This window comes from Colletotrichum acutatum (assembly GCF_030867785.1).
Source record: "Colletotrichum acutatum strain CBS 112980 chromosome Unknown BDZ83scaffold_11, whole genome shotgun sequence".
Classification (NCBI taxonomy): Eukaryota; Fungi; Ascomycota; class Sordariomycetes; order Glomerellales; family Glomerellaceae; genus Colletotrichum; species Colletotrichum acutatum.
Genome location: NW_026849005.1, coordinates 247,182 through 272,496, shown reverse-complemented (window position 1 = coordinate 272,496; position 25,315 = coordinate 247,182). Strand labels below are relative to the sequence as shown.

Sequence of the window (25,315 nt, the reverse complement as noted above, 5' to 3'; positions counted from 1 at the left end):
GCATCGGTGAAAGGTGGGAAACACGTCCTCGGGGCTCGGAGTTGCGCTTGCAAGACTGGTACGGGTGGCGATGCTGCAAGCTGCAGAGTGTACCGACGTGAGGAAGGAAGTAATCGTTTCCCTTCTTCTTCGACTCTAAGGTATGGAATTCTGTGAGGCGGACTTGCTGCGTCAAAGTCTTTGCGCTTGCGCTTGCGCTTGGCGGAATCTTCAAGCTTCCTTACTCTTCTCACAATGCAATAGTGCATTTGACCATTTGACCAATTAGGCAAGGAGTCAAAGCTGAGAAACTGAGGCCAGCAGTCTCGGGAACTATTGACCAAAGCTGCTGTTCATCGGAATGTCCCTCACAACGACATTGACCTTTTTGCAAGCCTCACTTGATCCCTTGAGCATGCTTCCGCTCCCATCCTATTTCCAGAGGCACACGAATTCAGGTGACTGGATTCAGTTGATGATCTAAAGCTTATCTGGAGGAAATGGAGTCATGGCAGACTGCGTGTTAAGCTCCAGAGAGTGCAAACAGGTTCCGCCGCGTCCGTGGGAGCTCCTGCATAATGAGGCTGCGCATCGCTGACTGGTTTCCAATCACTGAGGCGGATTCTTGTAGCAGAAAGGATTTTTGACTGGTGTCGTCTGCTCCGGTGTGTGTTCCATCTCCTTTGTCAGCTCGGACAGGTCTTGTAGGCCCAAAGTTGATATGTCGAAGAACGCCACTGTTTCCACAAGTTGGTAGGAGCTCAGTGGCATAACGGTCAAAGGCTCCGTGGCCTCTTACTCTGTCGTTGTACTCGACAGCAATTGCCTACTTTTCTCGCCCCGGTTCCACTTCCACTTCTGTCTGCCCCAGATGTGCCATGGAACTTCCAATTTACGTACAACAAGTTGAAATCACCCGACCCAATGTGGTTCTTCATGTATGCAACGAGATGAGGCGTCTTCCCGTCCAGAAATCCGGCACCAAAACGGGCGGCGAGCGGTCCATCGTCGAAGTTAGCTACTTCTTGTGCTCAACTTTTCTCAGCTTCCTACTCCAGCGTTCAACAGTAGTGAAGTGTGCCCCAATTGCGGCCTCACTGAATGCTAGTAGGCATCAATACTTACCAAAGGGTCTGTGACGATTTCTCCCAGAAGAACGATGAGTGTCATACGCGAACGTGATTGCATCTTGGCAACAAATCTGGCAGAACTTTTAGTCATTGGGTATCTCTCTTCATGGGCCGTGTTTCCATCCTCTCTCGGTCAGACCAACGACTCGCTTATGCTTTGCTGATCACATGTATCCACGGATGCCCCGTATCACACCCGACTTTTTCTCCTTCTTGTCGCTGCTGCCACCGCCGCCGCCGGGACCACCACCACCACTACCACCCTCGTCCTTCTTCTTCCCCTTTTCATCTTTCCGTCGGTTCTGTACTCCACCTGGAAAGAAAAGAAAAGCAAGTCTCGATTAGTTGATCCGCCAGAACCCATCTCGGAGCCGAAGCCGGGCCGATGTTCCAGACTCACCTCTGCCGAAATATCTCGGATCTGTCGTGGTCGGGCTAATGGCCTCGTCCGTCTCAATAGGACTGGATGGTACGGGCGGGAGATGCGCGCTCGAGGGGATCGGAGTCGACGGCTTCGACATGATCGGCGGTGTCGCATTGTACGACGTCGGGTTGAGGAAGTCGTGCTCCGACAAGACCCTGTGGATCCCCGAGTGACTACCCCTCGTCGTGACCGGACTGCTCGAGTGTGTCGAGCCTTCTCCGTCGCCGTCCATGCGAAAGACGAAATCGCCCCGGCCGTGAGAGTTTGAAGATCCTACCGAGAACCGGTTCTCCTCTAGCTGCGACTGCAGCACCGTGTACTTCCTCATCAGGCTCGTGTATTGCTTTTGAAGCTCAGCCTGCTTTGCGCGGCTCGCAGCCAACGCGCTCTCGACTGCCGCCTTGGTTTCGGCGTTCCTTCTGTTGTGAATGCCTTCATGCGCCTCCAAAAGTTTCGAGTTGAGCACACCAATCTGCGTCTGGAAGAGCTTCTTCGTCTTCTGAAGCTCCTCCTCGCGCGCTTGAAGCTTCAAGTCCAGGATCTCAGCTCGGTTCTCCGCTTCGGCAGCAGATGTGATTGCTGCCTGTCGTTCTGCCTCCTTCGCTTGCAGATTTCTCTCAGAGATCGACAGCCGCTCTACGTCAGCCTTCAAGCGGTCATTCTCGGCAGCATTGATTTCGACAGATTGCATGGTCTGCTTCGAGTTAAGCTCCTTGACCTCAGCGTCACACACCAACTTCTTCAGTTTCTCGCTCTCTTCGCGTGCACCCTGCAGCTCTTGCTGCAGAGACTGAATCTCTGTCTTCGTCTTTCTCGACTCCTCACGCAGAGTTCGCAGTTTTGCGGACAAGTCGGACTCCCACTTCTTGGCCAACGTTCGGCTCTTTTCTGATTCTTTCCTGATTTGACTCTCGGCCTTCTTCGAGTCTTCCAATCGCTTCCTCAATGTCCGGTTCGTCAAGATAAGATTCTGGGTTTCAGCTTCACTTGCAGCTTCCCGCACCTGTTTTCGGCGCAGCTCGCCGATGTGCGCCATGTGTTGCTGCTTGAGATACCTTTCGAAGTTCAAATCATTGTGGAGTAGCAGAATCTGCCTTTGCAAATGCGCAACTTGAGATTGTCCTTCAGCAACAGATATCGGTGTGGAGATGACTGGCAGAGATGGCGGCATATGGCCAGTAGGCGCCTTCTCTGCTGCTGAGTCTGGATGGCTCAGTGCGAGTGATGGCACGCTGTCATTGGCCAAGGACTGATGAAGCCCGGACTTGATGGCTTTGTTCGATTGAATCATGTCCTGCAAATGGGTGTGAGAGGTCGACGGAACAAGCTGAGGGGGCAAGGTCGGGCTATCCCCGGCGATGTCTGCTTTGGGGGCTTCCAAGGAGTTTCTGTGCGAGGGTTGACTGGAAAGCGAGCTTTGACGTTGGGTGGTTGAATGTACGCGGCTGCTTGCTCTCGAGTTTTGGTCGAGATCTTGGTTGCTTCTCCAGCTCTCGGCACCAGGTTCTAAGCTAGATCCGCTGAGCAAGGCGGGGCCGAGACCGTCTCGATCAAATTCATCGCTGAGGAGGGAGCTGTCACCCTCATCAGACTGCAGTCTGTCCGGTTCGACAGCCGCGAAGCCTTCTGGGGAAAAACGCAGCGCCATGCACTCAGCCACGACTTCTGCTGGCTCGCTCGTCATCCATCGCCCAAAATCAGTCTTTTCAGACTCGATTGTAAGAGTATAGAAGTTGGGATGCAGAAGATGGCTTTGCCTGTACCGCTCAGACTTGTATCTAATCTCTGTTGGTTGAACTTCCACTTCGTCGGCATTAGCCGCGTTAGCATGTCGAAGATAACGCTGCGGCTTCCGAATGTAGTCCATGAAATTGATGGGGTACAAGCCGTAGAGGACGGTAAAGTAGTTGGCGAGGTGAGGGACCTCAATGTCGTCGGTCTCGGGAGAGTACTGGCATGTTTCCCAGCCTGAAGGCGACGCAAGGCTCTTCTGCTCACTTTCATCTGATGTTGCTTCGATAATACCAGTCCGTTCGCTGTCCCAGAAGAGCAACCGCGCATAGATATTGAACAGGTTCGGGAGATGTGGCACCAAGGAACTAGGCATATGTGGCAATATCATGATGAGGGCGGTGATGGCCATTGAAATGGCAGTAGTCGATGTATCCTGTTGCAAGCATCGCAGCAGATTATTGAACAGCGGCGTCTGCAGTATCAGGTGTAGGTGTGGTGGCTGGCTCTGGACGAATTCGCATAGCAATTTGGCTGCCCTCGCACGGAATTCACTCCGCACGAAGCACGTATCCAAGGTGGAAAGGAAATCCTGCCATGCCGTGAGCCAACTGGTCGCATCCACGACGAAAGCGATTGATGACCTACCTTGGGCTTCCTCCTGCCATACGTAATCAAAGCCTGGCGTATTGCGCGCTCGCTGGATTGTGCAGTCAAGTCACTTTCAGACTGTATCTTGTAGTACTTCTCCAGCCATGATGATAAGAGCCTCTTGGCGAAAGGGTTCACAGCCTGCTCTTCGTTTGTGTCGTCTTCTTCGTGCGCATCCAGCATCAGAACCTCTAGCGTCGCGTGGTGAGACTCTTCCATCAAGCCCTTCTCCCGAGTAAAGTTCTCCAGGATCGGGTCGTTGAGTAGATCCCACCACTTGAGGAGGCGGGCCGGGGTGCGGATCGCGGGCACCAGGAGCCGGAAGACGTGGACGAAGGCAGCATACTTGGGTGGTGCACCCTTGACATGCTTATCCCAGATGCCGAGGAAGTCATCTTGCAGTCTCTCGGCGCTCGAATCTTCGTATTTCTCGTGCTTGTTCAGGTAGGCATCGATGACTTGGGCGACATCGTCGGGCAGCGGGAGGGAAGGCGAAGCAAAGAAGGACGTCAAGGCTTTGGACAGGTCCTTGAGAGACCTAGAGAGTTTGGCATTAGCCCTATCGTGTGCGTTGTCGCAAGTCGCAGCAGGTGCAGTTAAGTTGCAGAATGGAATATCGCGCACCACATGACGCAGGCGACCCAGATGATAGGGAAATGAGGGAAAAGACGAAGAGGGAACGGGGTCTGGCCACTTACGCTGACGACGCCATTTTCTTAGCGGTGACTCTTCATCGAGCCTCGCGATGTTCTTCGCTTGTGGAAAAAGCAAGGCAAGGTCCGTCTGTGGGCGCAGGTGGGCAAGTCGAGATCATGCAACTGTCAGGCAACGGCAACGGAATCTGCTGATGCAAGGTACAAGCTTTGCTGGAGACCCTCTCTCGAACAAGGCCGGGAACGCTGTAGAAGGCCGATAAGATAGGTTGGATCATTGGACGGCACGCTATAAGGCATGGGAGGGGCCTGACGGAAGACCACTGCTCGGCAGGACGCGGCCAAACAGCTTTGCAACACAGCTCGTGGTTGGTCTCGCTTAGTCTTGCTGTGGGGCCTGGCCTGCTGGGTCTCACAGTGCTCTGTCGCAACTCGCAGGGCTCAATTAATTGCCAGTGCGACACCTCAAGGGCGGGCGACGCCGCAAGGAAAGAGAGTTCAAAGTGGATATACTTGGATCTCGGTGTTCCGGGTGCCCTGCAGGCATGTACCGGGATCCACCAGTGACCTCACGGGGAGACTAACCCCGCAATCCGCGAAAGAGCGCCATGCACCGTGGGCCACCGATGCACCCGACCCCAGAAAACGTACGGGAGACAGTGGGGCCATTGGACCACTTGAAGCTGTTGTGGGTTGTGGCCTTTTCCAGAAACGCACCTGATCAGTCACTCAATGGCCAGTTGACTCAGCTGAGCTGGACGAGGGCAAGCGTACCGTAGGTAGCACGCGTGGGCAGGAGGGGTTGCTTTGGTTTGAAGCTGGCCAACTGCGCAGATCCAAGGGGGGAAAGGGGAGGGGACATACCGCGAGAAGAGGTACCTCATCGTCCACATCAAGTTGATGCGTGAGGAGGTAGACATTCCGGAATGGAAGTCAGCTAAGGTCAGGTAAACCGTAACGAGGTAAGGAGAAGAAGAGGTCTGGTCGGATGGTGGTGCAACTGCCAACCCCTCCTTTGACCACCTTTGACCAGATGACTCGATCTTATTACTTCCTTCCCCTCCCCTCCTTCCATCCAAATAGCTCAGAGCTTCCCTCTTCTCCTTCCACTTCCACTTCCTCCTCTTCTTCTTCCATCATCACCAACAAATAACCCAGTCTCATCACTTAATCGCCAATTCCAAGCAACGACCTTCTCCGAGAACGCATCTCGGTACCCCAATTACTCCAACACAACTCTACAGCTAGCACAAGCTGTATTACTTACTCTTCCCCCCTTGAACCAACCCAATAACAACCGGCACGATGGCAAACAAGAGCTCTGCAGTGGCGGACGAGCCCATTGAGGTTCTGTTCGCCCTGCAACCCAACTTCGACCTTCTTGACATGGCAGGCCCCATGGAGGCTTTGTCCACTGCCCTTCATGACCAGAAGGACAAGAGTAAGTACCTATTTACCTTCCTGGAAGCTTCTGCGCAGCTCCTACTCCTCACTGCCTTCCCCGCTCCTTCTGCCACGCACGCCGCTGTGATGCAGCCATGCTAACCAGTGCCCAACCCCGCAGACTCCAAGGCCTTCGAGTGTACCATCGCGGCCGCAGAGCCCAAGGTCGTCTCCGACTCTGGTGTTACCATTGGCACCCAAATCCCCTTCAAGGAGGCCTATGAGCGCCTTAGCGACTTTGACGTCCTCGTCATTGTTGGCGGTGACAGTGAGAACATTCTCAAGAACAACGCCGAGCCCCTTCCTCTCATCCAGGCCTTCTCTGAGCTGCAGCAGAAGGACCCCTCCCACGAGCGTACCCTCCTCTCCATCTGCACCGGTTCTCTCTTCCTTGCCAAGCAGGGTGTCCTCGCTGGCCTCTCTGCCACTACCCACTCAGACTACATTACCAAGTTCGAGATCCTCTGCAGCGAGGCCGCTACCCGCAACCTCACTGAGAGAACTGATGTCATTGACGATGCCCGTTACGTCGTCAACAACCTCCGCTTCGAGCTCGGAGATGAGGACGAGAACCCCTACGTCCGCCGCAAGTCCGACTCCGGTCGCCGACCCTCTAACGCTCGGTACGTGACCAGACCTACACACCATTTTCAGTGCTACGAAAAGAAGCTAACTCTGAAATAGAAAGGGTAGTATGTCCTTCAAGAGCTCCGGTCGCCGCGAGTCCATTACCCGCCGTGCCGCGATGCGCCTCGGCGGCCTTCGTGTCATTACCGCCGCTGGAGTCAGCGCCGGTATTGACGCTGCTCTCTACCTTATTAGCGCTCTTGTCGACGACGCTTCGGCCGAGGAGACCGCTCGCTACATGAACTGGACCTGGAACAAGGGTGTAGTTGTTGACGGCCTTGATGTCTAGGTCAGACACCAATAGCCATGACAGATGGATGGTAAAAGTTCATCATGACTCATGAAGATCTGTAAGAAGGACGGGAAAAGCCTTCCAGATGTGTACGGGATAGTTGCGCCTCCATGTTGCTAGCAATGCTGTGTTTATTAGTACAATCCACCTTTACTTCTTTCGGGAAACAAATTCTGCGCTCTACCGTGTGTGGGTCGAATCTGAGTCACTGGTCCATTTGCAGTCGACCCCATATCCTGCGGTAGTTGTGCATGCCTTTTCAATGTGCTAGAATGGCATCGCAACGCGGGGAGGACAAAGACTGCCAGTTTTGGTGCTCCCAATTCCCCTCATAAACCAGTGGAGATTAGACTCAGGTTTGTGCGCGGTCTTACATAACCCGTCTGGTCTTGGAATCTGGGGTTGGAGCTCTGACGGACAAGGCCATTCCTTGATCGGCACTACTCTTACCTTGTTGGCTGATTTTTAGTGCCAGGTAAAACATCGGATATGTAGGCGTGTATTGTACTCTGATCATCTTGTCCCCGTCTTGCACATCTCGATGCGGTCGAAGCTACCTTACCTTATGTTGAGGCGGCCAAGACTCGACGTTTGGTCTCTGTAGACATGAGGGGAACTGCTCCACTGATTCTCATAATTGAGTTCCTTATTGGCAGCACTTACCACTGAATTGGCGAGAGCGAGTATCGAGCTGTCCGGCTCAAACTTTCGGAGTCCGAGATCTACGCATGGCAGGACGTCGCGTGACATGCCTTGACTCCACCTTTGCTGCTTGACACAAGCAATCCATCCTTGCCGTCTCTGCCGTGTTGGGACTGGATAACACGTTCGCAAAAAAGCACCTTGAGTTGAATCTTTTTTTGGCTGTCACTGAGAATGCCAAAGTGACTGGTGATACATGGAACCAAACTAGGTGAGTTGTCCATTGGACCTGGAGCCGAGAAGTCGAGACCCGGGGAGCGGGTCCGGTCGGGACCTCCTGTGGGGACACATTGAGGGAGCTACCTTATCGGTGACCCAATTTTCCCGTACCCGCGCCCGGCACCGTCAGGTTTCACTACGGAGAGCGGAAATACGTGATCCCGAGTCGACCAATCAGCTTTCAGATCAATCCTGACGGTCAACTTTTTGGATTCTCGCATCGCAGAAGCTCCACGATCGATTGAGCTCAGCCAAACCAACGACGAACGACAAGATGGCGGAGGCATTGGCACAAGCGGTAGCCCGCCAAGGGCCGGCATCCTTCAAGCTGGGAACAAAGGCAGTGTATCTGTACGTCCAACTTACCAGTCACAGCTACCTTCACCCGAGATCGCCTTTCTCCCCCCTGGCGCCACGCACCTCGACGACATCGATCATAGAAAGCTAACACCTCTCCTCCAGGCCGAACCATGTCGTCACCTTCGTCCGCAAGGACAAATCCCCAGCAAACATGGCCACCTTCAACGTGCCCTTGACCTTCACAAAGTTCGACATCCGCGACTACCTCTGGAACCTCTACAACGTCGAGACGACGGCGGTGCGCTCGCAAGTCAAACAGTCGGCCATCGAGCGGCGGTCGACGGGGTCCGGCTACTTCCGCCCGCAGAGCACCAAGGTCATGACGGTGCAGCTGGCCAAGCCGTTCGTGTGGCCCTCTCCGCCCGCGGACCTCGAGCCCTGGAACAAGAAGCTGTGGGAGGCGCGCGAGAGCGTCTCGCGCGAGCAGTACCGCGGCGACATCCGCAAGCAGCTTGGCAAGCTGGCGAACCCGAGCAAGGACAAGGAGAGCGCCGAGAGGAAGTTCTTGCGCAAGCAGGCCGGCAGGATCTTGCGCGGTGCGGCGCCTGGCAAGTGGGATCAGGGTAACAAGGAGGTTGAGCTGGATAGCAAGTGGGATCCGCCCAAGAAGAGGAAGGCTAAGAAGAACTGGCGGTGGATCAAGAGACAATCGAAGAGATCGTTGAGAAAATGAGTGAGCTCATGGATGATGGGGGCCAGCTACAGAAGGGTGAGGGACATTCACGTGTACAAAAAAATCGATAGTGAGCATGCGGATCGGCATGTCTTGTACAACATACAACACACAACAAGGACGGCATGAGATATAGAAAAAGTGTCAATTGGTTTCGGTATCTTTGGATTCGAATTTCTCATTCACGGTTTGCCTCGACTCTTCAGATGATGTGACCCAGTGATGGGACTCTTGAAAGCGAAGAGCTTCGTTACCCCATCCCCACCAGCCGGCAGTCAGATTACGCGCAAACACCTCGAGGCCGCGATATCCTCGGGGCAGCAGGTCGTCAAACATGCAGCGGAGATTCGGCTTCCGCGAGTGAACGTCAGGGACCGCGGCAATGACCCTCCCGGGCACCTTTATGTTGTCGCCCCGTTTCCTCGCGACGATGAGCCTCTCCCAGGGTTTCCTCCACGCAGACTCCGTGTCAAAGATGGCCTCTCCTTGTGACGTGACCTTGACCCATTGCCACTCGGCAGCGACCTCGAGGCCCCACGACGCGAGCACGCCCTTGGGCGAGGTGAGCAGGTCTACCAGCGTCGCCTTGTTCGTCACCCAGATCGCAGCGAGACCGCCGTCCGCGAGAAGGGCGGCGACGGGGATTTGGTCCAGAAGCGCGCGTGTCTCCTTGAGACCGTAGACGGTGGCATAGCCGCCAGTCGTCTTCTTCTTTCTTCTCGCGGACTTGTTGGGCCAGGGAGGGTCCATTATGATGAGGTCAAACTTGGGCGCCGTTGAGAGGAAGGATTCTCTAGTCTCCTGGATCGAGCCGTTCAGGTACGTAGACCCTGGAGGAATAAAGTGCGCCGCAGCCGCAGCCGCAGCCGGCCGAGAAGCGGTAGCGGTAGCGGCAGCGGCAGCGGCAGCATCGTCGCCGTCGTCCTTGCGTACGGGATGATCCTGTGGGCTTGTTATGCTGCTTTCACGACCGGTGCTGACGACGTTGCTGCTCCCGCCGCCGCCCGTCACACGAGGGAGACAAAACGGCGCGTCGTAGCCCCGTTTTAGCGTATCGAGGGCGCTCTTCACCGCCGCCTCGATCATGAGGTCTGCGAGCTGGCTGGCCGGCGTCTGATTGTTGGTTTGGGGGTTCCGGGGCTCTGGTAGGGTAAATGGCGCGGAGACAGGGTCGACCGACAGGAGCCGTCTCTGTGGTGGTTGTCCTGTTGTCTCGGCACCTTGGCCCGGTAAGAGCTGGCTCTCCTCTAACGAGGCGGGGATGTCAACGAGACACACGGAGCGGTCTTCATTTTGGAACAGGACGCATCTTGGCGACGAGCATGCCTGAGAGTACTTTGATGGAAGACTAGTAGAGGTCATGACTAGAATCGTATCTTCTTCTCATTCTTCACCTAAGTATAATCAGGACCAGCGTGCCTTGCCCCTGTGGCTTTGACCCGGGGCGTCCTCCCCGGAGGCTTGATTTGAGGCCCGGCGCAGTCCAAGTGCCCCTCGACCGGACCCGTGTGGGGGCTTGACTGTGGTGGCCGTGGGAGAAAATAGTCCGGTGCTTGTAGTCCCCAATCCTACCGAGGCCCTCCTGCGTTGGTGTGGTTTCCCTTTGGACAAGCGGTCTGGTGTGTTAGTTAGTTTCTGCGTGTTGTGTGAGAAAAGTCTTTGCAGTCAGTCCTCGATTCGACTGCCCACATGGAGTGAAATTGCGGAGGTATCGTGGGTATCAAAGGCCTAACCCCGGACCGGAAGTGAGTAAAAGCAGAGAAGATCCTGGAAAGACAGCCCGCTGGAGAGGTCGAGAAGTTGAAAATGACCATCCGCCCGCGTCGACGCTCGGCAATCTTCGGCTCGTGGCCCAGACCCCTGTACTCCGTACTAGAACTCTCAGCGGGTAACCCCCAATTTACCGCTCGTGCGCCACGCTCCTCCCCCGTAGAGCACCAGTTGTGTGCAATGAGAAGGAGCCTTTTTAAAATCTCGCCTTTATGACGTCCCGCCCCGTCGCATTTCGGCTTTAGACCCTTCCCTTTCCTTCCCGCACTCTGCCTCCTTGGAACCTTCTCCACGATCACCACTCCCCCCCACGATCCTTACCCTCCTCGCGTGCCAGCTCCTGCGTCGGGCCCCTTTTGTTTATTCTTTACCAATCTTCGAATCCTCGACTCCGAAAGCCTAGAAACACACATCTCTCGAAAGAACGACTTGCGGAATGCTTCTCGAGTAACGCCGGACCAACAACTTCACACAAACAGCCAAGCGAACGAGCGCGCTCGCGGGGTTGCGCTGACTAGGTGATGCCGTCAGCGCTGCTGGAACATGCCTCCATGTCGGAGGTAGCACCAAATAACCAACGAAATGCTGCGCGACCGAAGCCAGACACGAGGGCCCCTCCCGTGTGCCCGACCGACGACGACGAGACGGTTGCCGTTAGGAAGCAGACGCGCACGTTCGACTATGTCTGGCGTTCTGGCGTCGCGGGAGGCCTGGCAGGATGTGCTGTAAGTAACAATAGGAATGAATCGGCTAGGAGAGAATATCCGTCATGCTGACGCAGGTTTGTAACACAGGCAAAGACGGTTGTCGCACCTCTTGACCGAGTCAAGATTCTGTTCCAGGCGAGCAGTCCGCAATTCGCAAAGTACACTGGGTCGTGGTTCGGTGTCGTGACGGCAATGAAGGATATTCGCTCCCACGAAGGCTTCACGGGGTTGTACAGAGGACACTCGGCCACTCTCCTCCGAATCTTCCCCTACGCCGGAATCAAGTTTCTTGCGTACGAGCAGATCCGCTCCATGATTATCCGGAGGCAAGATCAAGAGACGCCCTGGCGCCGGCTTATCAGCGGCTCCCTGGCGGGCATCACATCCGTCTTTTTCACATATCCCTTGGAGGTCATTCGGGTCCGGTTAGCGTTTGAGACAAAACACGGCGGTTCCTCGTTATCCGCGATTTGCCGGCGGATCTACAACGAGCGTTTTGTGCGGACATCCCCCGCCGCCCAAGCGGCCGGCACCTCGGCAACTGAGGCGGCCGCCTCCGCCGTCACCGCCGTTGCCCCGCGCTCGGGACTGATCAACTTTTACAGAGGCTTCACCCCGACCATGCTGGGCATGCTCCCTTACGCTGGCATGTCCTTTTTGACGCACGACACGGCCGGCGACGTTCTCCGCCACCCCAAGCTCGCGAAATGGACAACGCTTCCGCGGCCCGAGAACTTGCCTGCGGGCAAGCCTACGCCGCTGCGATCATGGGCCGAACTACTAGCCGGTGGTGTTGCCGGCCTCATCTCCCAGACCGCGTCGTACCCCTTGGAGGTCATCCGCCGGAGAATGCAGGTCGGCGGTGCCGTAGGCGACGGCCACCGACTGCGCATCAGCGAGACGGCCGCCATGATTTTCCGAGAGAGGGGTATGCAGGGGTTCTTCGTGGGCTTGACTATTGGCTACGTCAAGGTCGTGCCCATGGCAGCGGTCGCCTTTTACACATACGAGAGATCCAAGATTTGGCTGGGAATTTAGACTGTCTATCCTCTGTTGCGTGGGTTGCTGTTTGAGTTTGGCGTTGTTGGAACACTGGGACAAACAAGCATTTTTTGGGAGAACTTTCTTTCTTTTTCATGAAATACGCGGGTTAGAGGAGCAGTTCTCTTGGGACCAAATCAAAGGAGTAAGAAGGAGCACTAGAATGGCGGCTGTTCTGCATATGCCAATCATCCAATACATTTCTGGATTTATTGCGCCAACGCCAATACCTTGACTTCACTGCGCGATGTGGATGATGTGACTGGAACAATTGGATGGGAGGATGGTATTCCAACTTTGTGATTCATTAACTCATTCCTGCTCCTCACCAACACATCTTGTAATCTCGACACCATCCTAGCGAGAAATTGTCAGTACCCTCATGAGCCAGAATAGTCAATCCAAGAGACGGAGAACTCACAGGCACGCCAGTCGGCTCAAAGCTGTTGATGAGCTTACTCTCGTATCGGAGGTTCGGGTTCCCGATGCGCGACAAGTCTAACCTCTCCTCACCCTCACGCTTCTCGTACTGCTTTGCCGTGCGCTCGTCGTGCCACCCGGCCGCCTTCCTCGCGGCGCCGACGTCCTTCGCGGCGGCGCGCTTCTCGGCCACCGAGCTGCGGACGTACTCGAGGTAAGGGGGGTTGCCCGGCTTGATGACGTTGTCGGCGGCGAGAACAGAGCCGGGGCCGACGAGGCCTAGTTGTTCGGCGAGTTTGAGGTCCGTTGTGTAGGCGGGTTTGTAGTGGTCGAGGAACATGAGGTCGATTTTGGAAAAGGTGCCGTCGGCGTGCAGACGCGCGATGGAGGCGTCGCTGGGGCCGACGACGACTTTGACTGTGTCGGTGAGGCCGGCGAGGTCGACGAGAGAGCCGATGACTGCGGCGAATTCGGGGTTGCGCTCGAGGGAAAAGTATTGCGCTCCGCCTCCCGGGGAGGCCTTGCGAACGGCGGCGCCGAAGAGGATGCAGGAGTAGCCTACGTAGCCTCCTAATTCGACCTGATGGCGGGTGTCAGATTTCATCCAATCTCTCTCTCATCTCTGCCTCAAAAGGGAGGAACCAGGGCAGAATGTTCAGATCATGCATAAGCAGCTAGCAAGAGCGGTCGGATGGTTACAGGTGCGATTCTCAAAGTCTGCTGAACTTGCGATGGAAAACCGCATTCAAGAATGAAGGTTTGTCTCTTACCATCACCTTAGGCTTGACTTCCGCGATTAAGTCTGTCACGATCTTGCCCTTGTCCTCGCCCACGTTCATCAGGTACTTTTTAGTCCGGCCAAAATCGTCAATCGCCTTCAACACGCCCTCGGGCGAGCCGCGGATCTCATCGAGGTTAGGCTGGCTGTAGACAAAGTGTAGAAGTTCGATCTCGCGGCCGTCATCGAAGAACACTTCCTCCTGGACGGCGTATGCCTTGCTTTCGTCAAAGTGAGGCATCTTGACTGAGGTACTCGTGGCAACCGTAACAAAGTCACAGTCGTTTTCTTGGTAGTTCTTGTGACTCAATTGGAGAAGGAAGATCTATGTAGACAAAGTAATCGAAGGAAGAAAGCGAGAAGGAAGGGAAAACAGAACAGAGAGCATTCCCAGACAACTTTTTCCAAGGGCCGCTGGTCTAGTTATCATCACGATGGATGAAACAGACCTTCCCACCACCATTAAACGCCGCCTCCGTCGCGCGCAAGCAAAGAATTCCGAGCAAAGCAGGCACATTCGACGGGAACCGTAGCTCTCGGCGACCTTGACCACCTTTTCCACACCCTCCTACCCCAACTTTCCCGTTCCCCCCCTCCATACTTGTGGAGCTGCCCCTCCTTCCTCCGATCTTTCCAATCTGAATTGACCAGGCAATAATTGCCGGCAGCACAGCAGCGGCAGCAATAGGAAGAAAGCTCAGCCATTATCCATGACATGCCTTTGGCTATTGAAAAACTGCTTGGAGGCAAGGCGCCACAGGGTACCTATGTAGCTCCGGCCTAAGAAGGAATAAGGGAGAGACATGAATCTGGTCATGGCGGGGTAGCTGGCCGGACCTTGCAATCCCGCGAGATCGTGATTTGCAGCATCCGCAATGTGTTGAGGGAGAATGCGGTATGTACCTACCTTTTCCTGGAAGTGGAAGAAGTGGCACGTACACTACACGAATACAAAGGTACTTCATCAGTACGGGAGTACGGGAGTACGGGAGTACAAAATCATGTGCTTTCGCGACGATTGCGGGTAGTGGCACGCGGAGAGGGGCAGTTGGCTGGGCACGGTAAATCATGACGCGCATACCACCTCATCCACCGCGTCGACGATGTAATTGAGTTTTGCTTCCGAGCTTTCTCAACTGCACACCAACTGCAGCTTTTTCTCAGCTCATGCCAGCTTTTCTCGGCCGACTGCGGGGTTTCCCAAACGTCTTAACTGCCTTTGGTCTTTTTCTCAATCAAGGTGCGTCAAGCCACCTGTAGCACGAAACCAGGGGGAGGGGGCGTGGCAAGACGAAGGGACGCCGCTGATCCAACTCTAGCATGCGACTCGATGCTTTCATCTGATCCATAGGCTCCCACGCTTGACAGCATTTGAACAAACCAGATGGACCAGAAAATGTCGACTGCATCCATGTTCATAACGCAGGCTCTGCTTCCCCCAGCCAACGAGAAGCTGTCGAGGTCCCGATGCGGCTCGCCGGAGGGTTGTCTCCCCCTGGTCTGTCCTCCCCCCTCTTCCCCACGTGCGAGATCTAGATCTCACGACTCGTGTCGATCATCTCCTGAGAGCGAAGGCAAGCAACATTTTGGGGCCTGAATTTGTCTCTGAGGGCAAGCGTAGCTAGCCTGCTCTAGCCACGCTTGGCTCCGCGTTCCTACCGCAAAATTGTCGAATGTCGATGACGGAATCGACTTTTCAGACTGAAACATGGGATTTCTCTAGCTCTCGTTCTGTTTGCCGTTTTGCTCGACATGACAGGCGGCAAATAGGGAACATCGGAAGACACTCCGAGTATAGCACGCCATCTTCCCGCCCCGCGGACCGCATTGGTTTGTGACACGACAACCAAGCAGAGAGCCTGTGGCATGCGGAACTAACGCCAGAGCGGACGCCAGCCCTCGTTTCTAGACGTCTCCGGGGCCACGAGCTGTAGGCCTCATTGGCAAATGTCATGAGCATCACGACACTTTTTCTGCACATTGTCGTCACGCAGCAACCGTGATACGAGAGGAACGAAGAGATCTGATATGAGAAAAAACCGCGCACCAAATGAGGACGATCTCGTCAAAGCTTGCCCGTACTAGCAACTCGCTTGTGCCACCAAAGTTTGACGGCAGCATTGAGTCGAATGTACTTGTCACCGTTTCTCCTCTCTTGTCAACTACCGCGTTGCGCCAGCTGCTTCTACCCAAAGGTAAAGCAGCGTAGCTCCAAGCTTAGGCGCCCGGGACAAGCCGGGGTCTTGCCTTTTGGCTCCGACCCTTGCTGGTCGTCTCTCGATGACTTGCTTTCGTCTGCCTTGGGATTGTGTAACTTGATCCTCTTTTGAGGAGTCGGTCAAGCTGGAGTGGGCCTAGGTGAGCGTTGGAGGCGCAAGTGATGATGTCGACAATTCGTCGACAATTCTCCGGGGTTTGACATTCGCCGAAAGAGTATTGTTCACTGGAACCAGAAGTATCTCATACGGCTGCGGTCTTGTCTCGTAGCTCTAGCTATGGGGACCTTAATTCATTCAAAAGCCTGATGTTGGAAGCACCTCTCTGGCAGATTCCTTTTATCCTTACTCTCATCTCATTCAACAACTCTCAACGTCTTTCATCTTGACAAGCGCATTCTCCTCTCTCCCATTGCGCAATACACAGACCGATTCAATTTCTGTTCTTCCCCTTTCACAAGATGGCATCAGACATGAAGGCGACGGTTGAGCCCACCAAGAAGGGTTTCTCCGTCTGTGGTTACGAGAAGATCGAGTACGACTTTGAGTTTCTCGATGGCGTTTTCAACAAGCAGAACAGCCAGCTGGCCGACTGTTACTCGCGGTGGAAGCGATGCTTGGCTGTCATGGACCTCAACATCTTCAATATCTACGGCAAGGAGATGAAGGAGTACTTTGATCACTACAACATTGAGCTCAAGATTCACAAGACCATGATTGGTGAGAAGGCCAAGTCCATGGAGACGTTGCTGAGCATCGTCGACTCCATGACAGAGTTCGGTGTCTACCGCAAGGTAAGTTTCTCATCGTGATCGAGATATTGAAGCTATCTAACGCCAATTGAAGGAGCCTGTTCTTGTTGTTGGAGGTGGTCTGGTCACAGATGTTGCTGGGTATGGTTCCCTATAGGAGTTCCCTTGACTTGCTTGACTTTTAACACAATCTAGCTTCGCATGCGCTGCCTACCGCCGCAACACACCATTCATCCGCATTCCCACAACAGTTATTGGCCTGATTGATGCTTCCGTATCCATCAAGGTCGCTGTCAACTACGGCAACTACAAGAACCGTTTGGGCGCATATCACGCACCAACCCACACATTCCTCGACTTCACTTTCTTGCGAACTCTTCCCACCGCACAGATCCGCAATGGCTTTGCCGAGCTGATCAAGATCTCTACTTGCGCCCATCTGGAGACCTTTGACCTGCTTGATCGCTTCTGCGAGGAGCTGATCAAAACTGGATTCGGTCGCACTGATGGAGCCAGCAAGGACGTCAGGGATGCTGCTGACAAGATCAACCGCAATGGTATCCACGAGATGCTGAAGCTTGAGACTCCCAACCTGCACGAGATCATGCTTGACCGTGTCATCGCATACGGCCACACGTAAGACAACCTGGCCCTGCATGCGCCACAAATTTCCAGAAGCTAACCCCGCGCAGTTGGTCGCCCCTCCACGAGCTCTCCCCTGACGTGCCCCTGCGCCACGGCCACGCCATCTCTATTGACATGGCCTACTCTGCAACTCTGGCGCACGTCCTCGGAAAGCTCTCATCAGATGAGCACCGCCGTCTGTTGAACCTCTTCTCCCGCGCCGGTCTTTCCATGGACCATCCCCTCTTTGACGAAGACATGCTTGAGAAGGCTACCTCTGCCATCCTCAAGACCCGTGATGGCAAGCTGCGCGCCGCCGTTCCCTCACCCCTGGGCAACTGCGAGTTCCTCAACGATATCTCCCACGAGGACATGTGTGCGGCCCTAAAGGTGCATAAGGACCTGATGAAGGAGTACCCCCGTCAGGGTGCCGGCCTCGAGGCCTACGTCGATGCTAGCGATACCGGCTACACGATCAATGGCTCTTCCGTAGAGGATGAGTCTCGCAAGCACATGAACGGCGTCGAGCAGACCGTCACCCGTGATGACACCATCTCCTCCAACGGTTCCTCGACACCCGAGTACGGCTTGTCAAATGGCAAGAACTTGGATCAGGACAAGGCTACGTATGCTGCTGCCGGCTTCGAGCCCGAAGTTCTGAAGAAGCTTAACGCTGAGGAGATGAAGAGCTCCAGCACACATGGCAAGGTTCATGTTGATGAGGAGTGTTGTTAGAGCAGGCATACCGAAAAGTTTTCCTTTGTAAAGCGGCGAAACGAGTATTGTTAGTATAATTGCATCAACTAGGGGTCATTAAAAACTCGAGCACAGCTCTTGAGGAAATTCAATGGATTGATAAGTCATTTCTCATCATACTTTTGATGGCATGTGCAAAACTATTTCCCGATCATACTTGATTCTTCTCATTTCCTCCCGCCCGCAAAAGAGAAACTCAAACCAACCTCATAATCCATGACCCAAATCATATCCACCTACTCGTCCCCCCCTTCGACCCGCATCATAGACCCTCTCATCCTCACACCTCGTCACCAACCAGAAATACAAAGCCTGCCCGGCTAGCTCAATCGGTAGAGCGTGAGACTCTTAATCTCAAGGTTGTGGGTTCGACCCGTAAGTTACCATGTACACATGAAGATGCATCGCTTGAACATCGTCACTAACTCATCCCAGCCACGTCGGGCTCAATTCCCGTCCGCGATTGAAGCGCACTCATCTTTTTTTTTTTTTTGGAGATCTTGTGGTCATGGAATAAGAGAATTTCGAAAGTTTGGTTTGCTTTTGCTGGTTTGTTCGGGTTCAGGGAGACTCGTGTGTGGTTGTTCAGGTGAGGTTGACAATGACAATTGTAGGAATTGTGATTAAAGAGCTGAAAGTGAGATATTGAGCTTGCATAGAGTGGGTGGCATCAGCCTCCAAGATGAGCGACAAATAGGAGAGGCCATCCTTGGTTCTTGTGATTTGATCTCTCTGTTTATTTCTTTAGACTGCGCAAATGCAAAACGCCCATCTCGACGATTTTTTTCATGTACTCATACATTTTTCTTTGCTACTTCTCTCCATCCTTCCATCTTGACTAACCCCCTATGTATCTCTGCCTTTAGCTGCAGGTATCATGATACTCCAGAAACGCTGGCGGGACATCTACGGGCAGGGCTCAATCGTCATCTTCGACAAGCCATCCTCCCTCCGCCGCAGCGCGCATGACCAAATCCACGCTCTTCTGCGCATAGTCCACCATGCCCCGGCGCTTGGCTCTCGCACGCTTCGCCGCACGCTTGCCCTTTTTTTCCCAGCAGGGCGTCCAGGTCCAGTTCGGCCGAATTCGAGTCCGCCTTCTAAGCTTCTTCGGTAGTAGGAGCAGCAGCGACGACCGCAGCATCCTCAGTCTCCGCAGCAACAGCGGGCGCGGGCTCGAGATCCATCTCCTCGGGCGTGGGGGCGTCCTCAATGTCAATGAGTTCCTTCTCCGCGACATAGGCGTCCTCCGCCGCCTTCTTCCTGGCAGCCTCGTCGATTGCCCTCTGCTTCTGCAGGCTGTTGTTGATGAGCGGGGTGGTGTCGTCAAAGATGCGGAGCAGCATGGCCGTCCGGTCCTCCTTGGGCAGCATGAGGTTGAGCGAGTGGATGCTCTTCCACAAGGGGAGAGCCATGCGCTCGCTGAACGCCGGGTCGGAGCCGTCGGGCTCGACGCGGAGCACGCAGCAGCCCATGCCGATGTCGCGCACGCGCTCGCCAATCTCGCCCATCTGCTCCCACTCGCCGTCGGCGATGCGGGGGAACATCTCAATCAGCAGACGGCGCAGCGTCTCCTTCTTGGTCAGGCGGACGACGCGCTGCTCGCCGACGTAGCCCTGGAGGATGGGCATGCCCTCGGACTGGATGCGCCAGCGGCAGATCTCGGCCGAGGGGGCGTCCTGCTTCATAAACATCTTTACGCCGCCGTGGATGACCTTGATGCCGCGGCCCTCGTTCTCCGTGAGGATGTCGCGGGCCAGCGCCGAGGTGTAGTAGACAGCCTTGGCGGGTTCGCCCGTGGCGTTGCGGACCATGTAGCGGTCGTCGGGGAAGCGCGACGAGATGTGGTAGAAGTCGCGAATGTTCTTAATGACCTCGTGCTTGGGGTCCAGGTACTTGAACGGCTCCTCGACACGGCCGTGGATGTTGCGGTTCGAGTTCTTGGGCTTCTCTTGTGTTGTCGTCTCGAGCTTGGCCTTCTTGGTCTCTTGGGTCTCGCCGTCAGCCGTCTCGTCTTCTCTCGGTCGCTTAACACCGTTTGTAGCATCCTGCTCTGCCTCCTCGGCCTTTTCCTCACTTTTTACTTCTTCGGTGGCCTCGGTCGTAGCCTCAGGGGCCGTCTCGGGAACCGTCTCAGGGACTGCCTCGACTTCCTCCTCGGGCTTCTCAGCCGCATCGACCTCCATCTTCGTCTCGGTGTTCTCGGTCTCAGTCGCGGGCGTGGCATCAGCGGGCGTGGCAGCCGCAGTCGCTCCATTTGACTTGGTAGACTCGTCGCCCTGCTTCTGGTCCTCGGGGCGGATCTTAACCTCGGCCTTCTTCTGCAGAACAGTGATGAAGAAGCCTCCAGTGTCCTGCTGGTGAGCGTAGACACGCATGCAGCGCTCGAGAGGCAGGTCGGTGCAGACGCTGCCCTCCAACGGCGGGAACATGGTCTCGACGAGTCTTCCGGGAGCAACGCCCTCGGTGCTGTTCTTGGTCCACTCATCGACCTCGGCCTGAGAGCTCCACAGCCTGCCAGACTTGTCCATGATCTGCCACTTCTTCATACCGGGGGCGCGAACAAGACCCTGCAGCTCGTTGCTGCAGTCGACGATCTCGACCTTGTCCGGGCCACCGGCGCGATCGATGGCGGCCGCGACGACGGACTCATTCTCGACGGGGTTCATACTGCAGGTGGAGTAGACGACACGGCCTCCGACCTTGAGCATGGCGAGCGCGCGCAGCAGGATTCTTACCTGGGTGACGTGAAGACCCAGGGCACTGCCGGGCTGCCAGTCCTTCCACAGGTTCATGTTCTTTCTCAAGGTGCCGTCGCCCGAGCACGGCACATCGGCGAGGATTCGGTCGAACTTGAGGTATCGAGGCTTGGTCGGGGTCTCGGGGTTCGCGGGGAGCCTGATGGCGGGGTACTGAGTGGCGTCGTGGTTGGTAACGAGCAGGTTGGGGGATCCGAGACGCTTAAGCTGGTGGACAAGCATGTGGCCGCGCTTGTAGTCGGAGTCGTTGGCGATGAGGAGGCCAGTGGTGCGGCCAGAGTCCGAGGGGTCGGCCGAGAGATCAGCCTGGCGCTCCTCCTCCGTCTCGTCGCCGAGGTCGAGGCCATCCTCCTTGGCAAAGGCGCGCAGAACCTTTCTGACTCTCGCCTCCTCGCCCTGGTGAATCATCTCGAGAAGCTGGCCGGCCTTGCTGCCGGGCGCGGCGCACATGTCCAACACGGTCATGCCGGGGCGGACGTCCATCAAGAGGGGAGGAATCATGCTGACGACCTCCTGTCTGCTGATGTTGCCGACGGTCGTCTCGGAGACGAGAAACTTCTGGAAGGCGGCAAAGGGAGGGTATTTGCGAATAATGTTCTTCGGGGTGGTCATCCACCAGGCGAGCTCGTTGGGATACCAAGACAACGGCTTGGGGGGCTCGACAGTGCGTCCATCGGCGTGCTGGATGTTCTGGATTTCGGGCATGTATCGGGTTTGCAGCAGCTTCTTCACGGCCAAGGCGTGGCTGGATTTCGGGTCAGTTTGAGATCGCGCGAGACTAGAAAACGCGTCTGTCTTCTGTCAAGTGACTGATGCCTTACCCTTTGGAGCCGCAGAAGCGGAAGCTGTTGGGCAGATCTCTGCGCAGAGCATCCCAGAAGGGACCCTGCTCCTCCTCTGAGAGACCAAAGATGGTGTTGTAGTAGCGCTGGAGTCTCTCGTTCTCCTTCTTGACGGCAGGGTAGTTCTGCCACGACTCGCTGCGAGGCTGGCGACCGCGGTCACCGCCGCCCTCGGCGTTGCTGCCGCCGCGGGACTTGCCCTTCTTGCCTCCCTGATGGAATTGCTGTCAGCGTGCGCGAACAGGCAGCAGGAGTCAATTGAAAAGCGACCGCAAAAACTTACTCTGAACTTGCGACCCATGATGCGTCGCGGGGGTGGGAAGAGAAGATTAAGTTAACGTGCGTGGAGGGGTATGGGTTGCGCACGGCGTGTGTTGTTCGAAAAGAAGGGAAATTCAGAGGTGAAAGTTGTCGCAGTCCAATCCTATCAGCGTTGGTGGGTAGTGTCGCGCGGTGTGAAATTTTGCCGTCACCAGAAAAAGAGCAACTAAGAAAAAAAAAAAAAAAGTTGGAGGTTCGGGCGGAATGCGCCAACATGCGGCCAGCCCCTCGATTGAAGATGATTGGCCTATCAGAGGATAGCTAGGTATGGGGAGCATCTAATCACCCCGCATCGCACCCCTGTACCCTCAGGGTCCGCCCCGGCCCCCCGCCCGGCCTGTATCCGCTGAAGCCCGCTGAAGCCCGCTGGAGCCCGCTGAGAAGCGTCCCGCATTCATCACCTCAGTGTGTCGTCAAGTCTTTCCAAGATACCCATGCAACCTTCGTCTCGTTTTCCTCTCATCTCATCTTCGGCGTCTGTGTTGTGCTATTTGCATTTTGGCGACATCGGCTAGTTTCCATGTGAACACAAGTAGCCCATCTCCACGGAATGAATTCGCAGACGCGGCATCGATTACTCTACATCCGGGAGCCTCAGCTTCTTGAAAGTCTGCACCTCGTAGATCCGTGACATCCGCAGGGCGTGACAGCAAAACGTAAAGTGCGCGCCTTTGATCGCTTTGTAGAGCCTCTGATCACCGTCGCGGAGCTCATTCCGCTCACTCTCACTAAACAACCAAGTAATCCTCTCCGACGTATTAATATCTCGACTACTACTGGACACCGTAGCTAAATGGAGGTGGGCGCCGAGGCACGCATCGTCAGGGATGGGGGGCCCCCAGAAACGCCAGAGCGGCACAATGGACGTACAATGCGGGGTTTGCCTCGGGACCCGAGTACCGGTAGTCGGGGGAGGGCGTGGCCAAGTCTTAGCAATTCCGGGCTTGGTTTCCTTCTTGATAACTGCAGATTGCTGTTCCATTCTGTTAGTGACGTAGAAGTTAATCCCCCAGATATGCCAGTGGGGGTTGGGGTATCGGCAACCGATGCTTGAGCCATTCCGCGTTAAAGCTTGTATGCGACCCTTTCGGAGGGACGTTTGCGTGGCGAGTTCAAACTCATCTCTCACACATCATCTCACTCATATAAAGCTCAAACCCACGTCTGCACTACCCGGTAATATGACCCGTCCGCATTGAATGAACACAACACATACACATTTTGCCAAGTGATCCCTAATCGAGAAAGAAAACCATGGCACCGTCAACCTCAGTTAGCCAAATCCCCCACGCGGACGTCTCTGCCGTCAAACACACAAACGGCAACGGCGTTCTGCCCAGCTCGACCATTGCGCCTGAAAAGAAGCCCGGGCAAGACAAGTCAAAGACCCTGGAGACCAAGGGGTTCCCCCGCCCTCAAAAGTTTGACGACCCGTACCAGCAGCGCCAGCACCTCAAGGAGCGTCTGGCTTTGGGTTTCCGCATCTTTGCAAAGAATGGCTTCGACGCTGGCGTCGCTGGCCACATCACAGTCAGAGTACGTCTGTCTTTCGACTCAAAAACAACCAACATATTTTCGAATCAGCTTCATGAATACAAAACTAACGAAATCACAAGGACCCCGTTGAGCCGCAAACATTCTGGCTAAACCCTTTCGGTGTCCCCTGGCCACTCCTCAAAGCATCAGACCTCATCCGCGTAGATGAGAACGGTGAAGTAGTCGAGGGTGGCCCTGTCAGGCTCTTGAACACCGCCGGTTCGTTCCCTCTAAACAAACTAGCTTTCCAAGTCTCCTCTCGATGAATCTAGCTGACAATAATCACAGCGTACATGATCCACCACGCAGTCCACGAAGCCCGCCCCGAAATAAACTGCGTAGCCCACTCCCACTCCCTCTACGGCCAAGCCTTCTCCGCCCTCGGCCGCAACCTCGACATCACCACCCAAGACACCTGCGCCTTCTACAACGACGTCGTCCTCTACAACTCCTTCGGCGGCATCGTCCTCGGCAAGGAGGAAGGCCTGCGCATCGCCGCCGCCTTGGGCGGAAAAAAGGCCGCCATCCTGCAGAACCACGGCCTCATCACCTGCGGCAAGAGCGTCGAGAGCTGCGTGTACTGGTTCCTCAGCCTCGAGCGGTGCTGTCACCAGCAGCTTTTGGCTGATGCCGCTGCGGGAGGGAGGGGTCACGAGACGGTCAAGATTGATGAGGAGGATGCCGAGTTCACGTACAAGTCGATTGGGTCCGAGGTAGCTGGGTGGTTTTCGGGGAAGCCTACTTTTGATATGATGGAGCATGAGTCTGGTGTGGCTTATAAGATGTGAGAGTGGTGGAGGTGGCAGGGTTAATGACGTATGGAAATGCCAGGCAGAATGAACTGCTTTGAAATCGATGATCACTGACGAAATTTGAGAATTTTGGCGATATGTAAAGTTTGCCTATAGCCATAGGTAGCTACCTAAACAAAAGGGAGCCTATACCACGTTGAATCGTGCCTCTTCAGGACTGGGTGGGGATGTAGCCTGAACGGTCTTTTGTCTAGAGCATCATATAATCCGGCTTTGGTGGCTAGCCTAAGGTAAGGTACATGGGACCGAACTCCTCAGCCTTCGCATCAAAGAGAGATCCACCGGTTCGCACATTCCGACGTGCCTCCCCACGTATTCGTTGTATACTACGTTCGGCTTAAAGAATAACAGGGCGGGAACAAGGGTGTCTAGAATGACTCTGGCCTAATATATGTATTGACTATAGTAATCTGGCTACGCTCTCTAAGTCTAAGACAAATACTAAGGACGCATCAAGCTTCTAGATCTATGTCTGAGTCGTACTCGAAGTCACTGGTCATTCTTTCGAACTGGGATTCGGCCTGGGAATCGGTTCTACTATTTAATGGATCGAAAATGGACAACACGGGGCCCCTTCCCAAAGGGCATTATAACAATTTACGAGCGAACCCTCCCAGATATCCTACTTAGAAAGCCTCAGTCTCTCTCCCAAAGGATTTTCAGGCTATTGGTCAGAATGAGATGGATAGGTGTAGTCTCTCCTTTTTTTAAGGACTATATCAAAGTCCTAGCTCGGAAGGTTAGTCTCATACTTTAGAGATATATAGAACTAGGCGAATCCATTTGGTTTCGCTATACCGACGTTCTAGCGGGTTGTGCTTATATGAAAGGATTGCGACAATGCCGTCTACAGGAGCTGCTAGTTTAGTTATGTTATTTCGAATCGCTCTAACTACTGCGAAAGACGAGATGTCTTCCTGATATATTATTATCAGGGTTTAAAAGAGTATAGAGAGGATATTAGCTTTACGCCTTTACGTATCGTCTAGGAATATAGCTCAAAGTAGTCTTGCCTTCTTTATCAGTTTTCGTTTCGTTCAATCCTATTTATTCACTATACAATAAATAAGCTCAGTATAGGGGAGGATAGGAAAGGA

General features: G+C 54.8%; 9 protein-coding genes and 1 non-coding gene across 10 annotated transcripts; 6 read left to right on the top strand and 4 right to left on the bottom strand.

Annotated features, from left to right (window-relative positions):
* Window positions 1-1,273: 1,273 nt before the first annotated feature.
* BDZ83DRAFT_748246 (tuberous sclerosis 1) lies at window positions 1,274-4,627 on the bottom strand (the record flags this gene model as incomplete). Its single annotated transcript, XM_060513585.1, has 4 exons — window positions 1,274-1,422; window positions 1,510-3,856; window positions 3,913-4,453; window positions 4,614-4,627. 4 exons carry the CDS (start codon window positions 4,625-4,627, stop codon window positions 1,274-1,276), a joined length of 3,051 nt encoding a protein of 1,016 aa, XP_060369542.1.
* Window positions 4,628-5,873: 1,246 nt separating this feature from the next.
* BDZ83DRAFT_568326 (class I glutamine amidotransferase-like protein) lies at window positions 5,874-6,927 on the top strand (the record flags this gene model as incomplete). The annotated part of the gene is made up of 3 exons (XM_060504052.1): window positions 5,874-6,009; window positions 6,133-6,634; window positions 6,696-6,927. The coding sequence occupies 3 exons, from the start codon at window positions 5,874-5,876 to the stop codon at window positions 6,925-6,927; spliced, it is 870 nt and encodes a 289-aa protein (XP_060369541.1).
* Window positions 6,928-8,125: 1,198 nt separating this feature from the next.
* BDZ83DRAFT_748244 (ribosomal protein L23) lies at window positions 8,126-8,884 on the top strand (the record flags this gene model as incomplete). The annotated part of the gene is made up of 2 exons (XM_060513584.1): window positions 8,126-8,202; window positions 8,314-8,884. 2 exons carry the CDS (start codon window positions 8,126-8,128, stop codon window positions 8,882-8,884), a joined length of 648 nt encoding a protein of 215 aa, XP_060369540.1.
* Window positions 8,885-9,028: 144 nt separating this feature from the next.
* BDZ83DRAFT_748243 (MT-A70-domain-containing protein) lies at window positions 9,029-10,246 on the bottom strand (the record flags this gene model as incomplete). Its single annotated transcript, XM_060513583.1, has 1 exon — window positions 9,029-10,246. The coding sequence occupies one exon, from the start codon at window positions 10,244-10,246 to the stop codon at window positions 9,029-9,031; it is 1,218 nt and encodes a 405-aa protein (XP_060369539.1).
* A 959-nt stretch (window positions 10,247-11,205) lies between these two features.
* On the top strand, window positions 11,206-12,399 carry BDZ83DRAFT_568243 (mitochondrial carrier domain-containing protein; the record flags this gene model as incomplete). The annotated part of the gene is made up of 2 exons (XM_060504044.1): window positions 11,206-11,379; window positions 11,449-12,399. 2 exons carry the CDS (start codon window positions 11,206-11,208, stop codon window positions 12,397-12,399), a joined length of 1,125 nt encoding a protein of 374 aa, XP_060369538.1.
* Window positions 12,400-12,714: 315 nt separating this feature from the next.
* Window positions 12,715-13,841, bottom strand: BDZ83DRAFT_748241 (S-adenosyl-L-methionine-dependent methyltransferase; the record flags this gene model as incomplete). Its single annotated transcript, XM_060513582.1, has 3 exons — window positions 12,715-12,759; window positions 12,824-13,402; window positions 13,593-13,841. 3 exons carry the CDS (start codon window positions 13,839-13,841, stop codon window positions 12,715-12,717), a joined length of 873 nt encoding a protein of 290 aa, XP_060369537.1.
* Window positions 13,842-16,277: 2,436 nt separating this feature from the next.
* Window positions 16,278-17,927, top strand: BDZ83DRAFT_716301 (3-dehydroquinate synthase; the record flags this gene model as incomplete). Its single annotated transcript, XM_060511841.1, has 4 exons — window positions 16,278-16,610; window positions 16,663-16,709; window positions 16,764-17,204; window positions 17,261-17,927. 4 exons carry the CDS (start codon window positions 16,278-16,280, stop codon window positions 17,925-17,927), a joined length of 1,488 nt encoding a protein of 495 aa, XP_060369536.1.
* Window positions 17,928-18,266: 339 nt separating this feature from the next.
* On the top strand, window positions 18,267-18,331 carry BDZ83DRAFT_t53. The gene has a single exon. It is a non-coding gene; the product is annotated as a tRNA-Lys (tRNA).
* A 717-nt stretch (window positions 18,332-19,048) lies between these two features.
* BDZ83DRAFT_568356 (NOL1/NOP2/sun family protein) lies at window positions 19,049-21,850 on the bottom strand (the record flags this gene model as incomplete). Its single annotated transcript, XM_060504058.1, has 3 exons — window positions 19,049-21,452; window positions 21,529-21,761; window positions 21,833-21,850. 3 exons carry the CDS (start codon window positions 21,848-21,850, stop codon window positions 19,049-19,051), a joined length of 2,655 nt encoding a protein of 884 aa, XP_060369535.1.
* Window positions 21,851-22,919: 1,069 nt separating this feature from the next.
* BDZ83DRAFT_605235 (class II aldolase and Adducin domain-containing protein) lies at window positions 22,920-24,365 on the top strand. Its single transcript, XM_060507328.1, has 3 exons — window positions 22,920-23,406; window positions 23,487-23,625; window positions 23,695-24,365. Exons 1-3 carry the CDS (start codon window positions 23,125-23,127, stop codon window positions 24,192-24,194), a joined length of 921 nt encoding a protein of 306 aa, XP_060369534.1. The 5' UTR covers window positions 22,920-23,124; the 3' UTR covers window positions 24,195-24,365.
* The last annotated feature ends 950 nt before the right edge of the window (window positions 24,366-25,315 follow it).

Excerpts from the sequence above, each read along its gene's own strand:
- BDZ83DRAFT_605235 (XM_060507328.1), top strand. The coding sequence starts at position 23,125 with ATGGCACCGTCAACCTCAGTTAGCCAAATCCCCCACGCGGACGTCTCT. Across the intron at positions 23,407-23,486 it reads CTGGCCACATCACAGTCAGA|GACCCCGTTGAGCCGCAAAC; the intron begins GTACGTCTGTCT and ends CGAAATCACAAG. Across the intron at positions 23,626-23,694 it reads CAGGCTCTTGAACACCGCCG|CGTACATGATCCACCACGCA; the intron begins GTTCGTTCCCTC and ends CAATAATCACAG.